We start from the raw sequence: 24,119 nt of genomic DNA, 5'->3' as shown, positions 1-24,119 counted from the left end.
TCCCACCCAGTCTGCCGTTACCACCAAAGCCACGCCCACCCAGCACCTGACAATACATAAGTGGGTTTTGGGTTGCAGTTGGGCACTCGGTCTCTAAAAGGTTCGCCATCACTGCCCTAGACATCTCAGAAGCACCTGGATAAGTGTTGAGGGACATAGGATAAATCTTTTTATTAGGTAATTTCAATATTTATATATGACAAATAATTGTATTTGCCAAATAACATATATTTGCCTACATTCATAACGTATATCATTCCCAGGAAATGCAAGTATATTTATAATACTCTTTGTGGTATAAAAGTAGTAAAACATATACTGTTTATAGCAGTCAAGCCTTTTGTGGAATAAAAGAATGGCAAATCCTTAAGCATCTAATCTAGGATAATGAACTTCAAGATATAGAGAGCAGGTTTAGCTTGGATTCATATGGTGTATAATTGACAATTCAGCATACAGGTAGTCCTCAACTTATGACCATAATTGAGCCTGGAATTTTGGTTATAGGTCTGGGCGGTTATTGAGTAGGTTAAGCACCTGACCTTGGTTTACAATCATTTTTATAATGTTGATAAAGCAAGTCACTGCATTTATTGAGTAAAGAATGTGATCATTACACAAATCCCCACGTGTCTGTTAAGTGAATCCACAATATCCAAAGGGTATTTTTTGCCATTTTCTGCTGGAAATTGCAGTCACATGACCATGGGAAGGCTGTAGCTGGTCATAAATGCGAGCTTGTTGCCAGGTGCCCGAAAAGTGATCATGTGACTGTGGAGGTGTAGCAGTTGTAGCTTAGAGGATGTGTAATAGGTATGTTTTTTGAAACCAGTATAACTTTGAATGGTCATTAAGTTACCAGTTGTTAAGTGAGAACTTCTTGTAATTCTTATATTTTTCTTTTTTCTGTATTCCACTGAGGAGTATCAGTTCTTCATGTGTCTCTTTCTGTGCATGGGCACATTTGAGGTTGGCAATTTTTTTTTTCATAAGGTTTGATCCTTGAAAAGTTTGCAAGAGATGTAGGCGAAATACTTAAATCAAAAACATGGCTGTCTATTTCGTCTCTTGGCTAAATAGATCTTAATCATTGGATTTGTTCAATAAATTAAAGGTAGAACTTCAGTAAAGGAGAACATGGAATGAGGGATCCTTGATGCTCTCTCAGCTGGGTTATTTTCCTGAAGATGATTCATTACCCAAGCTAGATCATCAGTGCTATGATAATGCTAGCACTGAAGATGTTACCTCTGAAGGAGATGGGTGATTAAGAAATATGAAGTATAAATAAATATCTAGTTTGGGTAATGAAATGTCTGCAAAAAAAAAAAAAAACAACCCAGCTTAAGAGAGGACCAAGGACCCCCTAAGGTAGAGCATCCCTATTATGCCAGTGATGTATTTCGACACAAGAACCATTGTGGAGATCAAAACTTGCGTTTTGAGAGAAGAAAGACTTTTTTCAGGCGGCATGCGAAGGTGGCGGTTGAGAAGAGTTGTAGATGTTGTAGAAAGTTGTAGAAAGTCCATGTGATAATGTAGGGAACATTTTACCTAGGTTTTCTTATTGGTTGTTGTTGTTAATTGCAAAGTCGTGTCCGACCCATCTGTTCCTCCAGGTCTTCCTGTCCTCTACCATCTTCTGGAGTCCATTTAAGCTCATGCCTACTGCTTCAGTGACTCCATCCAGCCACCTCATTCTCTGTCGTCCCTTCTTCTATTGCCCTCAATTTTTCCCAGCATTAGGCCCTTCTCCAGTGAGTCCTTTAGGCCAGGATCTGGCCTAAAGAGCAGTCGGGGTTGATCTTCTCCAGGACTAACCGGTTGGATCGCCTTGCAGTCCAGGGACTCGCACCATAGTTCAACACCGTAGTTCAACGGCTTCAATTCTTTGTTGCTCAGCCTTTCTTATGGTCCAACTTTCACATCCATACATTGCATTCTTATTGGTAACAATACTTTATGTTCACAAGCAGAGGATTTTTCTGCACATAACAAACAGAGTGATCCTGAGTGGTTTCCAAGTATACCCAATGCTTAGATAAAAAATGATCATATTTGTAAACATAAGGAACTCTGACCAACCTCTTTGAAAAGGTAAATGGAGAGTGCTGTCCAAAAGTGTACTATGGGTGTGATGCTGTTGGTAGCGGTGGGTTTTCTCAGCTCCATAATACCATACAGGTAGTCCTTGACATATGATCACAATTGAGCCCAAAATTTCTGTTTCAAAGTGAGACAGTTATTGAGTTTTGCCCCATTTGATGACCATTCTTGCCACAGTTGTCAAGTGAATCAGTGCAGTTCACTTCGTAACACAATTATTAAGTGAATCTGGCTTCCCCATTGACTTTGCTTGCCAGAAGATCGCAAAAAGGGATCACATGAGTCTGGGACACTGCAACTGTCATAAATGAGTCAGTTGCCAAGCATCTGAATTTTGATCACATGACCACAGGGATGCTGTAACTGTCCTAAGTGTGAAAAACATAAGTCCCTTTTTTTAGTGCCACTGCAACTTTGAACGATCGCTAAACAAACTGTTGTAATTTGAGGACTACCTGTACTATGTCTGGGTCTTCAGTGTACAAACTTTATTTAGATCCTTTCTCTTCAGTTAATACATTTCAGCTAGTACGTTTGGAAAGTGGCACTTAAGTGAGCCTGTTTCTAGGGCCTCTGAACAAATCTTTGTCTATTTGCAGTTAAAATGCAAGTAATTTTGCAAGCCCATCTTAAACTCTCCAGACTGAACGTGGCAAAAGATTTCTCATGATTTGATGACTGGTGTTTTTTTCTGTCATCATAACCCAACAGCTTGAAATGAATTAGTTTCTTGCAGAGAGAACATTCTTAGTTTCTCCAGCCTGACGTCTTCACTTAACATACCACAGTAATCTACTGTTCATTGTGTAGATACGGTAGTGATTCTGGTCATATGGCATTAGCAGCTGTAAGTAGCCGTGGGGATTTACAAAAGAACCAAAGAGCATTGAGTTTTAACAGTGGTGCTTGTGTGCTTAAATGAGCAAATGTGCTTTATATTAGCATCTGGTATTAAGAGACTTCCTTGTAAGATTTCAGCAAATAAGGAAATAAGTTGATGTCTAGGTTGATTAAACCCAGATACTCTAGTTTGTAAATCTTGACTATAGCTTGGCATATTGCTGAAACACAGTGAGTTGTGATTTATTAAATAAGGCATGATGAAAAATATATGATTACCATGTTGGTCTTTTGCTTTCTGTTATACAGATAGTCCTCAACTTATCACAGTAGGGATTGCCTACTGACACATTTAAGCACTGCCGTTGTTAAGTGAAGAATCATGTGATCCAGCCCACTTTTATAAATTTTTGCTGTGGTTAAGCAAATGACCATGGCTGCTAATAGCAATAACACTTAGACTTATATACCACTTCATAGTGCTTTATAGCCCTCTCTAAGCAGTTTACAGAGTCAGCCTATTGCCCCCAACAATCTGGGTCCTCATTTTACCAACCTCGGAAGGATGGAAGGCTGAGTCAACCTTGAGCCGCTCAGAATTGAACTCTTGGAGTGAGCATTGAGTTAACCCGCAATATTGCATTCTAATCACACAACTAAGATATCACATGACTACAACTTGTAATCTTCCCTGCCGGCTTTCCCATTGGACTTTGCTTGTTGGAAGCTGCTGGGAACATCGCACATGGTGATCACATGACCTTATAACTTATAACAGTTAGCAATAGCACTTAGACTTGTATACCACTTCACAGTCCTTTACAGCCCTCTCTAAGTGGTTTACAGAGTCAGCATGTTGCCCCCAACAACCTGGGTCCTCATTTTACTGACCTCGGAAGGATGGAAGGCTTGAGCTGGTGAGAATCAAACTGCCAAACTGCTGGCAGCTGGGAGTCAGCAGAAGTAGCTGCAGTACTGCATTCTAACCATTGTGCCACCCTGGCTCTTACAAACTTCTCTTATAACTTATTATAGGTAGTCCTTGACTTATGACCATTCATTTAGTGACTATGTTAATGACAGTACTGAAAAAAAGTGATTTTATAAGAGAAATTTCTATTCAACTGCAGAAAAATGGATCTAAGGCAGGGGTAGGCAACCTTGGCTCTTTTGTGACTTGCGGACTTCAACTCCCAGAATTCCTGAGCCAGCATGGCTGGCTTGGGAATTCTGGGAGTTGAAGTCCACGAGTCATAAAAGAGCCAAGGTTGCCTACCCCTGACTAGGGCAAGGTTAATCTGAATCTGATTTACTGGATATGAGTGGATTTATTTTGGCACATTTTGTGCTATGAAATTAGTGGCAAGGTAGTTGTTAAGTTTTCTGTTTGGAAAAAAAAATGTTATTGGTGGGGGCTAAGTGCCACACTTGACTTTCTTGGGCTTGAGATAGGACTAAAGTTTGGAAAATGGAAGGTTAGATTTTGAACAGCAAATTTGGAGGGTGGCAGTTCTTAGCTGATCTTCGCTGATTTTGGAAAAGGTTAGCAGGAATGGACCCAGTTAAGGTTTTGAGATTTCCACAGTTGAAAAAGTCACACATGCACATACATTGAAATTTGCATAAATTTGCATCCTTATTGACAATGTAGTGATTTTGAAAAGATCTTAATACTTGGACAAACACAATTTTGTTATTGCTTTTAGCTACTACTTCTTTTGGGGCAACATATAAACAATCTGGGTGCAATATGTGACTTTGGGAGATAGTGATAGCTGAAGCAGGTTTTTATTGTGGGAATATCAAATGTCATAAAAATAACTCTACAGTATTGGATTGAAATGATGGAGATAAATTTGCAAATTAACTTTTGCAGCATCTGTCAAGTGGACATCTGTTATTTTTTGGAAAATGTATATTGCCAGATAATTAATGAAAGCTAATAAGATGGTATTCCTTGATTCTTTTTAAATCTACTAAAGAAAAAAAATTGGCAAAAGCATGGATTAAATTCTTCATTTAACTATTTGTTAAATGAATATGTTTTGACCTGAGAGAAGACAAAGAAGAATTTATTCCCAGTAGAAACTGGGAGTGGAGAAAGGATAGGAAGGAAAAATATTCTACTTTGAAGACATAAAAATGGCAGAAAGACACATAAGACAGGGCTTGTCAATCTTTTCACCCATTGTACCACTTTTAGGATATCACAATATCCGAGTACCACCAATCGCCTAGCAAGGTGTCAAAAACTTGATGACTAAAAGTGATAAAGTACAGGTAGTCCTCGACTTACAACAGTTCGCTTAGTGACTGTTCGAAGTTACAATGGCACTGAAAAAAGTGCCCCCCAAGCCATAGCCGAGCAAGACACCTGCCTGTCCACCCAACGGTGCTCTTCCTCCTGTCTGAGGTTTCTATTGTTGTGAGTATTTCTGTTGAGGATTGGCAGTGGTGGTAGGGTGAGGGGATGTTTGGTTTTTATTCCCCCCGTCTGCTGGGTGGTTGCAGCAGGGTTGGTCACTTCACATGACCCTGGGACACTGTGACCGTCATAAATATGAATCAGTTGCCAAGCATCTGAATGTAAATCACAATACCCTGGAGATGCTGCAACATTCCAGCTGATTGGCACTTCTTCTGGGCTCAGCAGAAGCGCCAGGATCAGCGCTGAGCTCCAGCTGGAGCCTGGTGCTGATCCTGGCGCTTCCGCTGAGCCCTGCAGCTCCAGCCATCTCTCGCTCAGGCTTGTGCAGTGCTGCCACCGGTTCAGCTCATTCCTCTCCCCCGCTACCACTTTTCTAGGATGTTCGTGCACCACTTGCCAGATGCCAATGTACCACAGGTGGTACCCGTACCACTGGTTGAAAAGCCCTGACATAAGACACTTGCGGAGGGTTACTTTCATATGATATTGAGTATTTCAGAATTTTCTGCTTCATTGAACAATGCGCTATTTCTCAATGTTGGTAACTTTAAGATGTGGCTGGTTGGGGAATTCTGGGAGATGAAAGTTGCCAGGTTTGATAAACAGTGGTTTAGGGCTATATTTGGAAATCTTTTTTTTAAAAGCAAAGGATTTAGATTCGGGCTATTTTAGGAGTTGCATTCTAGAAAACAGTATGATCAATTTTTACAGTCATGATATATCTACTATTCTGTAGTAGATAATTTTGTAGTCTGAATGGAGGCTAAAGGTTATTCACCTTTGGGGTTAATATATAGTGTTTGCCATTGGTGTAAAGCTGTAGGATCCAGAATTCAATCCAAATAATGCCCAATACTCATTTGAGATGGTGCATTTTGTTGATGGAAAAGCCTCTGCTGTCAATGCAGAGCATTTGGAGATCAATCCTTGAGAATTTATTACAGGGAGTCCTTGTTTAATGACTGGCCACTTGGCAAGCATTCAGAGTTATGAAGGACCCTCCCTCCTCCAAGGTATTTTGGGTGCTTGGCAACCAGCTCACTTTTAAGATGGGTTGCAGCATTCCACAGTCACGTGACTGAGATTTATGATTTATTTTTTTTTGCTTGGTTTCTGGCTTTTTTGGCCTGTTCCTGCAAAAAAATCCCCACCCATTGGAATGCCTTTGACTAGCTTTACAACTGCCACATTTGCTTTATAACTTTATAACTGCCATGTTTGCTATGAGGGCCACATTCACTTAAGAACCTCAGAAAAGAAATTATAAAATTGGATTAGTCACATGACTAATGACATGACTTACGATGGAAATTCTACACTCTTATTACAGTCATAAGTCAAGGACTACTATGATTCCATCTTCCAACTTTGATATTTGGAAAGACTTCTGGCCATTGCCTATGCGAGTATATCATAGTGGTAGACCAAAGGTTTAGTTCAAACACTTCCATGAATTGGTCCTTCTTTGTCCCACTAATTGCTTTGTTTGCTTTGTCTGGCTGTATTTCATATTATTATAAGCCACCTGAAGTAGCCCTATAGCAAGATTTAATAAATAACAAACATACACACAGCATGCAGAGAGCAGCCCTGTAATATATTGTTGCTATTGCATTTGATAGAGATATGCAGGCTTTCAGAGCGATTAACAAGAATAAAGTGTAGAACAAATTAATTAATAATACATGTAAAAGAAAAAAACACTTTTCTTCTTATAGCAAAGAAGCTGTAGATATATAAGGTGATAGAACTTTCCGTATGAAATCAATCAGAAAGTCCTTTGAAAGAATACATGAGATAATTTTCCTTAGAGGCAAGCAGATGATAAGAATGTTTACCAAAGTGGGAAGAAGTAGGTGGATTTAGAATGATATGTAGCTAGGTATGTTTGGGAATAAAAAAAAAAATTGGTGTTATAAATATGTTCCATTTATTTATGTGTTCTTGTGCAATGTTGAGCATATTAATTTATTGGAGTGCATATAGGGGAAGATTGCAGTCTGTTCTCTAATTCATTAATAACAATTTCTCATTTGGATAACACCTGCAATTTTTGGCAGTGTACTTAGTTCAGGATTCAGTCTCTTCTCTCTATACAAGATCCTCCTATTTGAGTTATTATTTAATGAATCACTGGGTGAACAAATTGGTTTTTTTCGAGCCTCCTAATGAAATCTTGCTAGATGGTCCCAGGTGTCTGTTCTTTAGTTCCACTGTTGAGGTCTTTGATGCAGAGGGCAAAGCCATTGTAATGGCAGGATGCCTCCGAAAGCCTTTTCAGCAAAATTGCATTTACCGCTCAATTCTGAATTATTACAGCATTAAAAGAAAATAGCATAGCTATATTGATTCATGAAGAAAAAAATATCTTTTTTTTTTTTTTGCTTATACCAGCTGTGCAAAAATACTCTTATCAGAAAAGTAGTCACAAAGAGAAAAGTCCACAATGAGGCCAGGCAATTCAGTCGTGAGTCTGTAGCTCAAGTAATTCTTGAGATGGTGAATGAAATCCACTAAATGTTACTGATGTCAACTTACATTTAACATTGAAGGGCAAAGGGAAAGACTGCTTTCCTCAGCTCTGAAAGTTTGAAGATCATTAGTTCTGTAATTTGACTTGTGCCATGAGTTGTGCTCAGAGGCTTTGTACACCTAGCAATCATTCATGGACAAAAATATGAGCAAGTGTGACATGCCTGGAAGGATAGCACCATAGAAGGAAGGTCAACACTTGTTCTTTGACATGCCAGAAAAACACAGAATAATGGACAGAAATCTGTTTATTTATTCATTTATTTATTTATCAAATTTATAGAGCCACCCATCTCACCAAAAGCGACTCGGGGGGTGTACAACAATTAGACAATAGCAACAAATAGATATAAAATATAAAAATCCATATTAATACTGGACTAACTAGACTAGTCACCCAGCCAGCTTTCATGTCTAAGGTAGGTCTAGAACTCATACTCTCCTTGTTTCTAGGCTAGCACCCTAACCACTTAGACTAGCACCTTAATTACTTAGGCAAACATTGCTGTTGATAGAAAATTTTGGCCTTCACAGCCAACAGTTTTTGCCAACCACTTTGATAAAGCAGAATCACCGGATATGAACAATATGAACTTTGAATTGTTTCATCTTGTTACGATTTCATTAAAAAAAAACAAAGCAGACAATTGTAGGAGTTTCTAGATGCACATGGAATGCTAAACTGGGATTCTGTTGAGAGAATAGGCATTATTAATTACAATAATAATGAATTTAATAATATAATACCACATCTGAAATACTGCATCCATTATAAAAAAAGACATTAAGGTTTTGGAAAGAATTGCAAAGAAGAGCAACTAAGATGATTAAGAGCCTAGAGACTAAAATATATGAAGAACAGTTGCATGAATTGGGGATGGCTAGTCTAATGCAGGGCTTTTCAATCTTTTCACCCATTATACCATTTTTAGGATATGGCAATATCCGAGTACCACCAGCCATCTAGCAAGGTGTCAAAAACTTGATGACTAAAAGTGATAAAGTACAGGTAGTCCTCAACTTAAAATAGTTCGCTTAGTGACTGTTTGAAGTTACAATGGCATTGAAAAAGTGCCCCCCAAGGTACAGATGAACAAGACGCCTGCCTGCCGCCCGGCGGCGCTCTTCCTCCTGTCCAAGGTTTTCATTGTTGTGAGCATTTCTGTTGAGGATTGGCAGCAGGAGTGGGGTGGGGTATGTGTGGTTTTTATTCTTCCTGTCTGCTGGGTGATTGCAGCAGGTTTTGGTCCTTTCGCATGACTCTGGGACACTGTGACCATCATAAATATGACCCAGTTGCCAAGCATCTGAATGTAAATCACAAGACACTGGAGATGCTGCAACAGTCCAGCTGATCAGCACTTCTTCTGGGCGCAGTGAAAGTGCCAGGATCAGTGCTGCTTTCCAGCTGATTGGTGCTTCTTCAGGGCTCAGCAGAACCACCAGGATCAGCGCCGAGCTCCAGCTGGGGCCTGGCGCTGATCCTGGTGCTTCCGCTGAGCCCTGACAGCCCAAAGAAGCGCCGATTAGCTGGAAAGCGGCACTGATCCTGGCGCTTCCGCTGAGCCCTGACAGCCCTGCAGCTCCAGCCATCTCTCGCTCAGGCTTGTGTGGTGCTGCCACCGGTTCAGCTCATTCCCCTCCCCTGCTACCACTTTTCTAGGATGGCCGCGTACCACCTGCCAGGTGCCAATGTACCACAGGTGGTACCCATACCACTGGTTAAAAAAACCTGGACTAGAAGACCTTGAACATCCCTCCCAACTCTATTATTCTGTATTCTATTCTGTATTCTGAAGATGAGCTATTACTCATCCTATATGGCTAGACTGAAGTACTGTAAATGCTGGAAGTGGTGTTCTGGTCATACTACAGGAGAGTCAAATGGATAAGCAAAAAGGATAGTACATCAGCACTGCCCTTTCTTCTTGTTGCCTATCAATACAGTATATGAAGGTAAGCATCAGATAAAAACTGAGGATCCTGTGACAAAGGGGATGATGTTGGAGATCAAAACCTATATTTCTGTGCTTACGCATCTGGATATAAATATGTCCAATTTTGCCTACCAATACACCCACACTTACACACATACTTACAAATTTCTTATGCACGCATGGGTCAATGCATAGACCTGGATATAAAAGCCTTGTTGTCTCCATAGATACTGCAGATGCTTAGTTTACTGTGGGTGAGAATGGAGGTTCAGGAGATGAGAGGTGGATCTCTTGAAAAACCTTCAGAACTGTGCAAGGAAGAGCCATTGCAAACAATTTGATGGTGCAGAGGCTGTCTCTTCATCTTTTTCATTTCAAATACTGCCTGTTGTGCACTTTTGCTTGTGCTGTGCAGTTTCATATTTCACCTCATGAAGCCTTGTAGAAAAGGAATAAATAAAAATTTTAGGAAGGAAAAATAATAGAAGACCCTCCAGTTTGTGACTGACACACAAGATTTATTGGGATGGGAGGTGGTAAAAAGAAAGGTTTGTTAAATGGAAAAATAATGCATTTATGCATATTAGCAACAAAAGTCCCAAGATTCATTATCCATAAAAGTGATTACATGTGATCTGAGATTTTACAATATGTATCTTGCATCAGGTCCCCATTTAAACTTATGCTGAACAATTGAAATAATTGAAAGGATTTCTCATATTTTGATTCCAAAATGTCAGAAAATATTTCTTATTTGCCTTCTTCTGTGTCTAATTTTGTTCTTCCGCTCTTCCTAGTCATTTGAGTTTATAGCATGAAGCAATTTATATTTGGCATCTTTTGAGTTACTCAAAACAACTGTGAGCAGACATAGGGTGGATATCTACATTGGTAAACTATAAAAAGATCTAACTTTTATCTTGATTTGGGGGGGGGCTAGTTTATTGTAACCAGTTCACTTTAATGAAGAATGCTCCTTCTTTCAATATCTTTTACCTCTCCTTTTATACCCTTTTGAAATATACAATAAGAAGATTCCTTCCATCCATCTCCTTTAGGGTAGAAGAAATCTGCATTTTATCAAAGTGTGTGCAAATATGGATTATATGTGGAACATAAAAATGACTTGGTGCATCTTATGAATGAGTGGAATTAAGGGGAGTGAGAAGGACATTATCTTTCACAGAGTGGCGGGCAGTCATACCTCTGGGGCAAATGATATTCCATAAGGAAGGGGCCACTACTGAGAAGTTTGTTTTTCATAGTCCCACCAGATATATCCCTAAACGATGGGATATGAAACATTCCTTGCCTTTCCATCTTGGTAGGTTAAATGGATGTAATAGTATATGAAGCACAAGCTATCAACATTGCTTTTATACTGGGCTGAGGAGAATTTCCAAGTTTCTGAAGAATCCTTGTTCTTTCATCAGAAACTAGGTTGGTAAAAGGAGACTCAAGAGCTAGGTTGAATGAAAACCAAGCTTACAACTGCTTTTTCAGATTTGTTAATAACTAGCATTCTTTTCTAGTTACCATGGCTTTGCTATATTAACAGCACAGAGAAATATCATTCACTGAATTGTCATAAGCTGCTCTGCTACTTTGAGACATCATAGTTGAGGAAATAGGAGTAGAAGATTCTGAGAAGAGATAGTATGTAATGTAGAGCAGAGATCTCCAACCTTTCCGGGCTCATGGCCCAGAGGGAAGGAGAGCAACTTCCAAATTGGTGTGTGTGTATGCACGCATGCAAACAGGGCCATGTGCACCGGTGCGGCACTAGCAGCCCCATTCGTGCATGCGCAAATAGGCTGCATACACCCACTCAGGACTAGTGGCCCCGTTCGCGCATACGTGAATGGGCCATGCACACCTGGTGCTAGTGGCCCCGTTTGCATATGCGCAAAGAAGCCACGCACACCCGCCCAGCACTAGCAGCCCTGTTACACCAAATGTAAGTGTTATCTTTTTCCCAGAATGAAATGTTCTAGAAATTGTGGCTCTAAATGTGCATCAGATCCAAGCAAAGTGGACAACTGTAATCACATGGCAAAAAGCACATGCTTGTACAGAAGAAGCTAATGTTGATACAGAATTTTGATCACTGTCAACATCAACAACAAAAACCCAGAAACGATACAGTATTTCTCAATCTTAGCAACTTTAGGGATGTTGGCTAGGGAATTCTGGGAGCTGAAATCTGTACTTCATAAAGCTGCCACTGTCTTAGATCATTCTTTTCTCCCAGTGGTACATAACAGTGCTGAATTGCAGGATCCTGGAGATCAGTGCTATTTGTTACTGGATTTATATAGCAAAGAAAGCTATATGGTTTGTTGATCAAATCTGGCTTCATATATAACTGAGTTATTATTAATGACTTATGAACCAAAATGATTTGGCTTTGCACATCACATAATGATAGAAAAATCACCAAAATGATGAACATTATGATTTAGTGTGATATTGAATTCAGCTTGTGTTTATTCCGTAAACCTTGGATATCACAATCTGATATTTGACCAAACCAGACCTAAGCTGGATTTTGATGAGGGTAATTTGATTTCCTAATTAAGTGTGAAGCCGCCCAGTATATGTCACAAGCTTTTTGTTGGATATGGCAGTGAATAAAGTACTCACCCGGTTAGATCCAGACATCGTTACTGTAATGATTTTCAGATACCTATCTGGAAGATGCCAATTTGGAGAAGACCTAGACTAAGTCATGTATTTTTGCTTAAATGGCTGTTAGCAGATGCAGAAGATGGTACAGTCCATTGCTCAAGTTCATATTAGACATGCACACATGTTTATTTCAGAAAAATGGATGGATCACAGCTAAAATGGCCAGGTACAGATTGGAGGAAAATTGAACTATTTGGAATTCCATGTCTCTGGAATAGATTGTTTTGCAAACATCTGCTCTAGAGATTTGCTATATGTATGAAAATCTGTTTTTCTCCCATTCCCCAATGCTAGTTCTCCTTGTTAGATGTCTGGGTCAACAAAACTGGCTCAATTTGGCACTTACAGCTGTAAATTAGAATCCACGTGGAATGACTCCTAGCAACAGCCTCCTGTTGTGATTCCATATTTTGCTATTAAAGCTGTTAAAAATCCTGAATTTTAGTTATATTTAAATCAAATCCTTTATTCAACCTCATTTTCAAACATGTGGTTGGCTAAAAAAAAAGGTACTTGAATGTTTTTTTTCTCATGCTTTTAGTTTTTTTAAATTGTCTTTATAATAATGATATTTTCAGTTTAGCCTTCATTTTACTGTAAATGTATTTTACATGATTATGTAAATTTTACAAGTTATGTTTATGTATTCCTTTTCCTTTCCTTTGCTTTTGTTTTTGTTACCTAATTAATTAAACATTAAAACTATCAAAAACTCTGTTGCTTACAGCAAACAGTTCTCTAGATTTTGCTTTTAATAATGGACATACTTGAACACATTTATGGGCTGCAGTGGTCTTTTAAAAAAAAGTTTTCTAAATTTTGCTGTATGCAGCTGAATAAGCTGCAGCTTGACAAACAATAGCTTCTTTGTTATTTTTATTTTTTACCTTGTACTTACTTTCTCTTGCTGTCTCTCATTCAGTGTCTGAAAATAGGAACTTACTGCTATGATGGAAAAATGAGTCTTTTAGGTTCTAGAAATATTTCACTTCCTTTTCATTTTCTCTGATGTACTTTGATCTTTCTTGCTCTAATAGAAATGTCCTTCAGATGTGACTCATAAGATCTTTATGCCAAAGTGTTTTGACCCATCTCCATCTTGAGAAACCTTCTTTGCCCTCTAAACTGGTGTGAAAGGGCACATTTAAGACATTGGTCTGGGTATTATTGCTGTGCTAATGGCTGGTCCTGCCTTCTACACATTACCAAGGCATTCATGCTTTTTCTTGCAGAATTTCCCTGTTAAAATCACCTAGGCAACCTGACCAATTTGAGATGAGCAGAACCAAAATGGACTACCCAATCAGTGTTCTTGAAACAGACTTCATTGTTTTTTAAACTTTATTCTCAGAGGCATCGTGGGTGCGGAGGGGGGACGTCCACGCCCCGCGGCTAGTGCGGGCCTTCCATCACCAACACCCTGGGGGGACGGGGGACGGGGGAGGGCACCGGTTGCCGCATGGAGCTACTTCCTAGTAGAGGAGCGTGGAGCTGTCTGCTGTGGAGCCACGCTGGCGGAGCAGGACATTGAATGGCTGCCGGTTAGGACACCTGGTCCTGCGGAGCCTGCGCTGCTGCGTCAAGAGGGGGGGAAGTCGGAACTTGAGCTATGGCTTTTATCTGCACGGACCGGATGCTGGCTTGCTGATTGGGATAGGGTTGGAGGGCGGGGCACATCTATGTAAGGCACTGGGAGCAATCCACTCCCAGTGCTGACTTACTATCAATTGTCCTCTGTCTGCTACCAACAAACTCCAGAAACACAGGAACAAAGTGACCAGCAAGACTTTAATGCATGCAAAAGAAAAAGTCAGCACTGGGAGTGGATTGCAATTTCATTTGGACAAGAGATTTGGATTCTGTTGTGAACTTGATCAACTGATAAATGTGTTTGTGTGAATATTCAGCTTAAATTTTGTGAGAGTCAGTGGCAGTCAGGATACTGGACCACAACTAAGTTACATGCCATCCAAAATTTCACATATACCTTATGTAAAGCTATTGGGAAAAAAGAATTAAAGTATCCTAAAAACATTAAAAAAGAAACAGGACTTCTTTTGTAAAGCAGTCTCCATTTTAGAAAGCAGTCGAAGTAAATCTGAGAAACCCTATGTGTGAAATAGTGCTCTTATGAAGCATTATTTGGATCGGTTTAAATACCTGGTTTTGACACTCTTTAATTTTCTTGTGTTTTCTTTTTTTCAGGATCCTGCAGGCATCTTTGAACTGGTTGAACTGGTTGGCAATGGGACTTACGGGCAAGTGTATAAGGTAAGATTTATGTAACTTCTGTATACATGGGTTTCTGTGCAAAACATTCCTTTGCTTACCCTTCTTTTGTTATTTTGGGATTCTGAATTATTAATCTGATTTTTTTCCCATTTTCTTCAAGCTTTCTTACAACCTACTGCAATGGTATAAAATGGTGAAAGAGAACATGACAATGTCCTGTTCTTCTTTGCATAATTTAGTGAATAAGCAAACTTGAAGAAGACGGGGGGGGGGAAGGTTCCTAAATTGATGCGATACACTATGGCTGATTCTTGATAGTTTAATTTGCTGAATCTCAACAGAGGCAGCCCATATGTTTCTGAAAATAGTGAAAGATAAAGCTAACATCACTAACATCATGATCACCTTCTGGGTTGAGAAGCTGTCACAGCTTTCCAGCTAGACTGAAGAAACCTGTAGTATGACTTATCCCCATCTAGTCCTTTCACCTCTTTCACTTACCAGAAGACAAAGTTGACTCTTTTATGGTATGAAAAAGCAGAGCCTCAGGACTATCAGCTCGAGTCGTGGGAAGGTGTTAACATAGCTTTTCCAAACCTACTAGCGTTGGGTTTAGAATATCTATCTCCTTGGCCAGCCTGAGCCAATTGGGGATAATGAGTTTGTAATCCAGAACTGCTGGAGGGCATTGCATGGCAGAAGCCAGGGTTAACGACTACTCTACATGCAATTTGGAAATTTCAGTGATAAAATGCTGAGATTGTATTTCACAGTCACTGTCAATTTAATTCTGAGTGCCGTTGCAACAGGGAGGATACTGTCAAGTGACAGGCTTTGTGAAACTATTAAAGGTTGATGTTTTTTTTTACTTGTTAATTGCTTGTTTGTTTTTATGATTACAAGAAATATTGCTTTTATGATAGGCCACAAACATCATCTCTTGGACTGTGCCGCCCTTTATAATCTCTTGAAAAATCTTGCTTTTCACACACTGTTACCCTCATATATCTTGGACTATCACCACGTGGTCCGGATGACCTGTGTTATGTGTTTGGGTAACATATAATATATAACATATAAGCATATAAATTGCTTAACTGGGATTGTCAATTTCATCAATAAACACTGTGATTGTAAAGCACAACATCACATCATTGTGCCAACTTTCAATGGTAGTTCAAGCAGTCCAAATTAGAGTTGTTAGGTGACTCCTACACCCTTGTTAGGCACCATTGATGACCTCCTGCTTCTCCATTGATTTTGCTTGTTGGACGCCAGCACAAGTGATGATCACGTGACCAAAGGATGCTGCAACCATCATAATTGCAAGATGGTTTCCAGGTGCCCAAATCACGCTTATTTAATAATAATAATAATAATAATAATAATAATAATAATAATAATAATAATAATAATAGTAGTAGTAGTAGTAGTAGTTGGAAGGGACCTTGTCATCGTCCAACCCCCTGCTCAGGCAGGATACCTACACCATTTCGGACAAATGGTTGTCCAGTCTCTTCTTAAAAACTTCCAGTGTTGGAGCATTCACTGCTTCTGGAGGCAGGTTGTTCCATTGGTTAATTGTTCTAATTGTCAGGAAGTTTCTCCTTAGATCTAAGTTGCTTCTCTCCTTGATCAGTTTCCATCTGTTGCTTCTTGTCCTGCCTTCAGGCGCCTTGGAGAATAGTTTGACTCCCTCTTCTTTGTGGCAGCCCCTGAGATATTGGAACACTGCTATCATGCCCCCCCCTCGTCCTTCTCTTCGTTAAACTAGACATACCCAATTCCAGCAACTGTGACATCCATACTATAAGGATCAGCTGTAAGTCTCCTTGTTCAGCACCATTGTAACTTCAAGCGGTCACTGAAAAAGTTGTTAAACCAAGGCTACCTATACAGGTAGTCCTTGACTTACAACCATTTGTTTAGTGACTGTTTGAAGTTACAACGGTGCAGGAAAAAGTGACTTGATTGGTTTTCACATGTAATACTTTTGCAGTATCTTCATGATTATGTAATCAATGTATGGGTTGCTTGGCAACTGGCATGTATTTATGACAGTTGCAGTGTCCTGGGATCACGTGAACACCATTTGTAAACTTCCCAACTGGCTTCTGACAAGCAAAGCCAATGGGGGAAGACAGATCTGCATAATAACCGCATGATTCACTTAACAACGTTGACAAATAAGATCATGAAATGGGGTGCAACTCGCTTAACAATTGTCTTGCTTAGCAAGAGAGATTTTGAGCTCAGTTGTAAGTCAAGGACTATCTGTGCTGTATATGGGGGAAATCAGCTTAGGGAAGGATTGGAGAGTAAGGATTTGCAAGCAGAAATTCTATTATTTTATTTATCCTTGGGAGATAGGGTATAAAGATAGGAAAGGATAAATTTGAGCATTTAACATTGTGTTAAATTATTCTCATATGTGGTCTTGAAAATGATAAATCTCACAGATGAGGGATTAGCAAATTTGGAAATGGTACAATTGAACCTGCTATGGTTTTTTTTTTTGTACTCCTGTATTTAACATGCATAAACATTCACTTTCTTCTCTCCTGTTCCCCAAATCAAAGGAAAGCAAAATAAATAAATAAAATAGAATTAGCAATAGGAAGGAAATATTTATTCTAAAATCTGCTTTCTCTATTCTTGTACTGCTGTGTGCTCATCTCTTCAGTAAACATGTTCAAAATTTGCCTCTGAACCAAGACTGGAACAAAAATTTTTAGATCTTTTTGGAAGTATGAATTTCCAAAATAACATCAAGCCTTTGCTAAAATTATAATCTGCCAAAATGTTGTATTAAAAGTTATTGGCACAAGAAATATTTATTCTGAGGAGCTTCCCTTCCCCCTTACAATGCTGAATTTTGAAACTATTTGCCTTGATTTGCTGAGGCTCAGTGCAGGGTGATGTCTAAAGGGTTTCTGTTGATGACATAACTACAACTAGGTGTTGACCTAGTTTTAAGTATCTGGATAGTACTAATAACGACCGATGGAAAATGTGACAACATCCTTTTTAAAAGCTTAATGTTTCAAGCAAAAAGGACAATAAAATGTTTACTAATGTTTATATTATGGTCTTTCTATGTTTATTTATTTGCTGTTTGACTTCCTGTTGGAGCTTCTGTTTATTTATTTGCTGTTTGACTTCCTGTTGGAGCTTCAACTTAGATAAGTACAATTAAAAATCATTTTAAATATTACAAGCAGTGCATTTATAATTAACAAAAATGTTAAAGCAGTTGTGAAGACAGAAATGGGAAAGACAGAAACATTATAATTTTATTTGTATTTTCACAGGTAATCTGTGTTTATACTTCAACAATCCAGATTAATTGATGTTCAGGCAAAAAAAAAAAAAAATGCTACAGTAATATTAATGCCTAGCAGCCTGCTTGGATATTGAGTTAAACTCAGTAGTATTTTTCAGAGTTCTTTTCAGTTTTTAATGCTGTCAGGAGACGTTTTGAATTCCTTTCAAAGGTTTTATTTGTTTATTTGGTTCTTTATTTATTAAATTGATACAGCTGCTTATCTCGCTACCATGACTTATAAGATTTATAAGATTACAAATTCCCAAAACAGTACAGAAACAGCTAAAAATATCCACAGAAATCATTAAAACATTAAAGAATAAAACCACTTAAATCCGTTAAAGCACAATCTGCTGGAGAGCCCCACTTATTTTCCTAGTCATATAGAAATTAAGTGGGCTTTCCACCAATGTCCTTGGATTTCTAAAATTCTATTTTTTTTTTAAAAAAGGGGAGGGGTTTGCCTGTAGCCATTTTCTCCCAGTGGGAGGGCTTTCCCCCCCCTCCCGATTTCTAGAAGAGTTAGTTGCTAGTAGAGGGGGTTGACTTGAATTGAGCTGGCTGTTTTTATCCTATCCTATCCTATCCTATCCTATCCTATCCTATCCTATCCTAATCCATTCCAATCCTATTTACACTGCAAACTTTTTGAGCTACCATTATATTTGAGAGGAGAGAAAAAGAAAAAGCTGCAAAAGTTAGTAGGCCACGTTTCTTTTCAAAATTCTCCCTCAACATTTTCTTAAGTATATGGCTTTCCCTTCCGAAAGGAGGAATTGGTTGGCTATGGCTAATTTGTATGTACTTTTTTCTGCTTGTAAAATCAGCTACTCTTTTAGCTTTCTGTTTTCCATGTGATTTGCATTCGGCTGCTTGACAATTGATTCACATTTATGACGGTTACAGTGTCCCAAGGTCATGTGATCTCCTTCTGCAACCTTCTGACAAGCAAAGTCAATGGGGAAACCAGATTCAGTTAACAACCCTGTTACTAATTGAGCAACTGCAGCGATTCACTTAACAAATGTGGCAAGAAAAGCCATGAAATGGGGCAAGACTCACTTAACAAATTTCTCACTTAGCAACATCAATTTTGGACTCAATTGTGGTCATATGTTGAAGATTACCTGTAATAGATTTGAACCTAGCGTTTAGTTTACCAGTCCATTACATGTCACTCCGTGAGTGAGATGGGCAATCATAAATTTGATATATAAATAAATTGTCCTTTCCATTGATGTTTTGTTAATAGATAGGGTCAGGAGTATACAGGTAGTCCATGACTTACAGCCATTCTTTAAATGACTGTTCAAAGTTATAACGACAATGAAAAGAAAGGCTTGTGACCATTTTTAACACTTACAACTGTTGCAGCATCTCCATAGTCACATGATCAAAATTTGGATGCTTGGCAACTGATATTTATAATGGTTGCAATGGTCAGTCATGTGATTATCTTTTGGGACCTTCTGACAAGTGAAGTCAATGGGGAAGCCAAATTCCCTTAACAACTGTGTTACTAATTTAATAACTGTGGTGATTCACTTAACAACTGTGTCAAGAAAGGTCATAAAATGGGGCAAAACTCACTTAACAACTGTGTTGCTGAATTATAGAAATTACGCTCATAAGTCGAGGACTACCTGTAGAGAATGTAAAATTGCTCAGAAGAGAATATAAGAAAGAGAAAGCTGGTTTACCTTCAATGCAAGAAAGATATAAGAAGACGGGATGTCAGATACGAATTTAGGGAGGATGTAAGTGCTGAGAATCAACATCAGAGACCATCAGCTTTTTATCATGGTCCTATTCATGAGCTACAATAAAGATTTAGTCCATGCCCCGCTATATTACGTATAGCCAAGTCATTGCTGCCAAGGGAAAGCCTGACCTTTTTTCTGATGAGTGAGTCATCTTCAACAGTGGATATGTAATGTAACATTTTGCCAATGTTCAGTATCTGAAAACGGAAGGGAGAAGGTATCTAGTAGAGTTACATGGTTATGTCCCAACACTTCATTTTTTCTATTTAAAGATTGTGGATTCCCCTATTGCTAAAATAATAACCATTGCTTAAAAAGTGTAACAACTATTTCGCTGTTTCTCAACCTTAACAACTTTAAGATTTGTGGACTTCATCTACCAGAATAATGTTGCTTGGGAAACCTTGATCTATTCTATGCCAAGGATTGGTTACCTGAAAACTAGTATCTATGATTAAGCAAAGGACCTGAAATACTACATTTCATTTTAGTTTTCAGATGATCAATCTTTTTGTTCTAGCTGTGCTAGCTAGGCCATGAGTTGGCTTGTCAGGACTCAGCTTAATGCATTCTGTGATTCTTGCTCAAGAATTAATTGTTCATTAATAGTAGAAACATCTCCTATCCTGCAATATATTTGATACAGGTGTATATTCTTGGCTCCCTATAATGCAGCTTGATTTGAATATGTTTTTATTTGAATGAGGGCACATTGTTAATGGTGTACTTCTTTTATGTGAATCTACTGGGTTTTATAATTCGACAATAACAAACAGGCTGTGGTGAACCTCTTAAGTTCTTGTCATGTTAATTTTCTAGTTTAAATTAATGCTGTGGTGGTGGTGGAGAGGGTAAAACACAAGGCTGGATTTGTTCATTGTTCACGGCAAAAGACTTTTCACTTGCAGTTGATGCTTGTATGCATATGCATGCATGAGGACCCACCAAACCACTGTGCCTTCTTTGAAAAATTCTGGATTGAGTGAACCAGATCTGACCTTTTTTTCTGCTGCTTAGGAAATGCTTTTAGGGTACAAAATGTATTAATTGTAGCTAGATATGCTATAGCTAGTAATTTCTGCTTTTCTTTGTGGCAAGTGGGAGGAATTATTTAGCTTTAAAGATGGTTAGCTCAGGGTGTGCGTCTGTGTTCTTTGTTTCCTCTTTCTCTGTAAAAAATGCTTTCTCATCTCAAGGCTTATCAGATAGTGGGACAGTCTCCTACGGAAGGCTTAAGCAGTTACTCAAAGCTTCTCTTTCTATTTTTATGGCTGTTTTGCAAGAAAGGGTACTGTGGTTGATTTTGAAATCTCTCACTGTTTGTCTACCACCTGCTTGGATCTAATCTTTATCCCCTTTATTTTAATCAATGCCATTATTTTGTACACCTATTGAGCGTTCAGTAGGCTTTTCTGGAGAGTGGGGGACAGCAGGCGAGTGTCCTGCAGAGAAGTTCAGCATTTCTCCCCACTTCTCTGGTTCAATTTGATGAAAGAGAGAATTTCTTTTAAAATGTTCAGCGAGGAAAGGATGTTGAATGAAATTTTCATGCAAGGAGTGAAAAGATAGCCCAAAGAGTTATGTGAGTATGTGACACACACACACACACACACACACACACACACACACACACACTCTCTCTTCTGCTTCATTGTACAGTCACATCTGTAATGGTTAACAGTATTCCTGGCTTCCTACTTCCATTAAACCTCAAAGATAACGTGAGAAAATGCAAACAATTTCAAATATTTGAACTAGATTCTGGATATTGAGAAAAACATACAAAAAAAAAATGCATATATGGCTCAGGTTGAACTGTGGAGAGTTCTTGGTGCTCTCTGAGTTTGGTTTGAGGGAACCAGCCCAGAAGTAAGGAAAAAAATTCTGACACTGAGAAATTCCTTGCTTCCTGGAATTATGGGTGCTCCATCACTGGAGGCTTTCAAAAATAGACTGGACAACCAGTTGACCGGGATAGTATAAGGTGTCTTAGCTTGAACAGGAGGTTGGACTAGAAGACCTCTGAGGTCCTTTCCAGTCCTATGATTCTGTGTTTTGTATTTGTTTGTAGATGTTTCATTACTTGACTAGGTATTGTCATCAGTGCTAGTGAGTGTGGGATTTGCTCCCTGTTTATATATAGTAACTTGCCCTCCCAGTGCTGGTAGAGCTGCAGTTTTCTCTTTGGAGGTTCTAGGATTAGGGTATTATTTTCTGCTTGATTGGATGGGGGTTGATTTTTAGAGCAATCCTTAGAACAGGTGTGAGTACTCCATAGCTTATACAGATAGTCCTTGACTTACAACAGTTCATTTAGTGACCGTTTGAAGTTACAGTGGCACTGAAAAACATGGCTTACGATCATTTTTCACCCTTATGACCGTTGTAGCATCCCTATGGTAATGCGATCAAAATTAAGACACTTTGCAATTGACTCATACTTATGAAAGCTACAAAGTCGTGGGGTCATGTGATCACTGTTTGTGATCTGACATGCAAACTCAATGGGGAAGCCAGATTAATTTTAACGACCATGTTACTTAACTGAAGAACCGTAGTGGTTCACTTAACAACTGTGGGAAGAAAGATCACAAGATGGGACAGAACTCATTAACAACTGTCTCACTTAGCAACAGAAATGTTTGGGCTGTGGTCATAAGTGGAGGACTACCTCTATACTGATCTCTAATCCTCTTTCTGTAGGTCTTTCTTTTCTTCAGGATTGCTCTATTGAAATTTGATGGGGAGCCATCAAAATGATGATGATGATGGTAGTGGTGGTGGTGGTGGTGGAAGGGACCTTGGAGGTCATCTAGTCCAACCCCCTGCTCAAGCAGGAAACCCTATAACATTTTGGACAAATGGCTGGGGCACAGTTTTCACTTGAAAACAATAAGCCCTAATAAGCTCAATGCACTTTTCTTTATGAACCTTCCCAACCATCTCCCCCCCCCCAAAGAAAAGGTGTGGGTGGGGAAATCCTGCCCTGCTTCTTTCAGAGACAATACCACACTGTGACCTTTAGCAGGTGCAAAGAAAAAGCACGGAAAAAGAAAACTTGTTTGTGCCGTGGTAGTTCTCCTGCTATTAACTAATGTATAAATTCAGTGTTTTGTTTTGTTTTATGAAAAGTATTACCAGCATGATGAGGTCTAGAAACCTGCTTGCTATTAAATTTAAAACAACTCAGCAGAGAGAGAAGAGGATGTTTTTAGAACTTGAATTTACACCCATACCTTCTGCTAGAGAAAGGTATGGGTGTAAGAGAAAGTGTTAATAGCTTTTCTTCGATATCAATCAACAGATTGTAGGAGTGGCAGAAAAATAGCAAAGGTTAAGAAACTGCTGCGCCTTGATACCTACAGTACAGTATATGTAATACAGATATTTAAAATATTGGTAAAGCTTCCGTGAAATTTTGCATTTTATGAATATGTGCTCTCACCTGAATTCATTTAGTGCTGTAATTAAGTAACTTGCAGTTTTTGAAATCTTACCACATCCCGTCACACAAAGCCGGAGCTGCATCTTTTAATCTTGATTTCTTGCTGTTTTGGAAGTCCATGGGTTTTAATTGATTTTCTCTCCTCTCTCTTGAGCCTTCTTAAAATTTATATATTTATATGTTTCTAGCTCTTTATTTTTCCTTGATGCATTTGATTGAAGAAATTGAATTTTGCAAATACTTCTGTATAAAGTATTTATGCCAGCTTCACAAAATTCACTTAACGTTGAATATTCCCCACTTTACCATTGCTTGGGAAAAATCTGGGACTCTCACAGAGTTGATTGAAAGATGGGCAGCCATATATGTTTTGGATGGATGGATATAGATAGAGAAATAGACATTGCATGCCACTCACAACACAGGTGATAATTGCATGTATGAATTAATGAATCATCAGTACTAATATTAACCAGATTGCTTCAGTACTAATCAACGCTAATCAGATTGCATCAGTACTCCATGTCTCAAATACCATATTCTTCAGTAGAATCCATTCTTAGCACCGATATTTAGTGCAAACAAATCAAGCAGTACACTGGCACTTATGAAGTCACTTTTTAGATGGGCTTATTTTTATTCAGAGTGCAGAAAGTTTTGCTTATTAAGAGGTCCCTTTTTATTTCAGAAGGTAGTTCTGAAAGAGGGGAATAGTCCCATGCAAATGGTCAAAACTAGTGAGATCTGGGGGAGGCTGATGAGTTAATGCCAAGATAAAGATGGTGCTAATTGTTTGGACCCTCCATTGCTTTCATTACCTATC

At 38.8% G+C, this 24,119-nt stretch overlaps 1 protein-coding gene across 6 annotated transcripts in view; it reads left to right on the top strand.

The window, feature by feature from the left end:
- The window catches only part of TNIK (TRAF2 and NCK interacting kinase), a 304,949-nt gene that overhangs the window by 48,875 nt on the left and 231,955 nt on the right, over positions 1-24,119 (top strand). For all 6 annotated transcript variants that reach the window (XM_039338043.1, XM_039338070.1, XM_039338033.1 and 3 more), the window contains exon 2: positions 14,737-14,802. In XM_039338043.1, coding sequence (XP_039193977.1) covers positions 14,737-14,802 — 66 coding nt within the window. The remainder of the gene's footprint in view (positions 1-14,736; positions 14,803-24,119) is intronic.

Source organism: Crotalus tigris, unplaced genomic scaffold, assembly GCF_016545835.1.
Source record: "Crotalus tigris isolate CLP2741 ecotype Arizona unplaced genomic scaffold, ASM1654583v1 scf7180000017549.6302385, whole genome shotgun sequence".
Lineage (NCBI taxonomy): Eukaryota > Metazoa > Chordata > Lepidosauria > Squamata > Viperidae > Crotalus > Crotalus tigris.
Note: the sequence above shows the minus strand (reverse complement) of the source record. Positions and strands in the feature narration are given on the sequence as shown.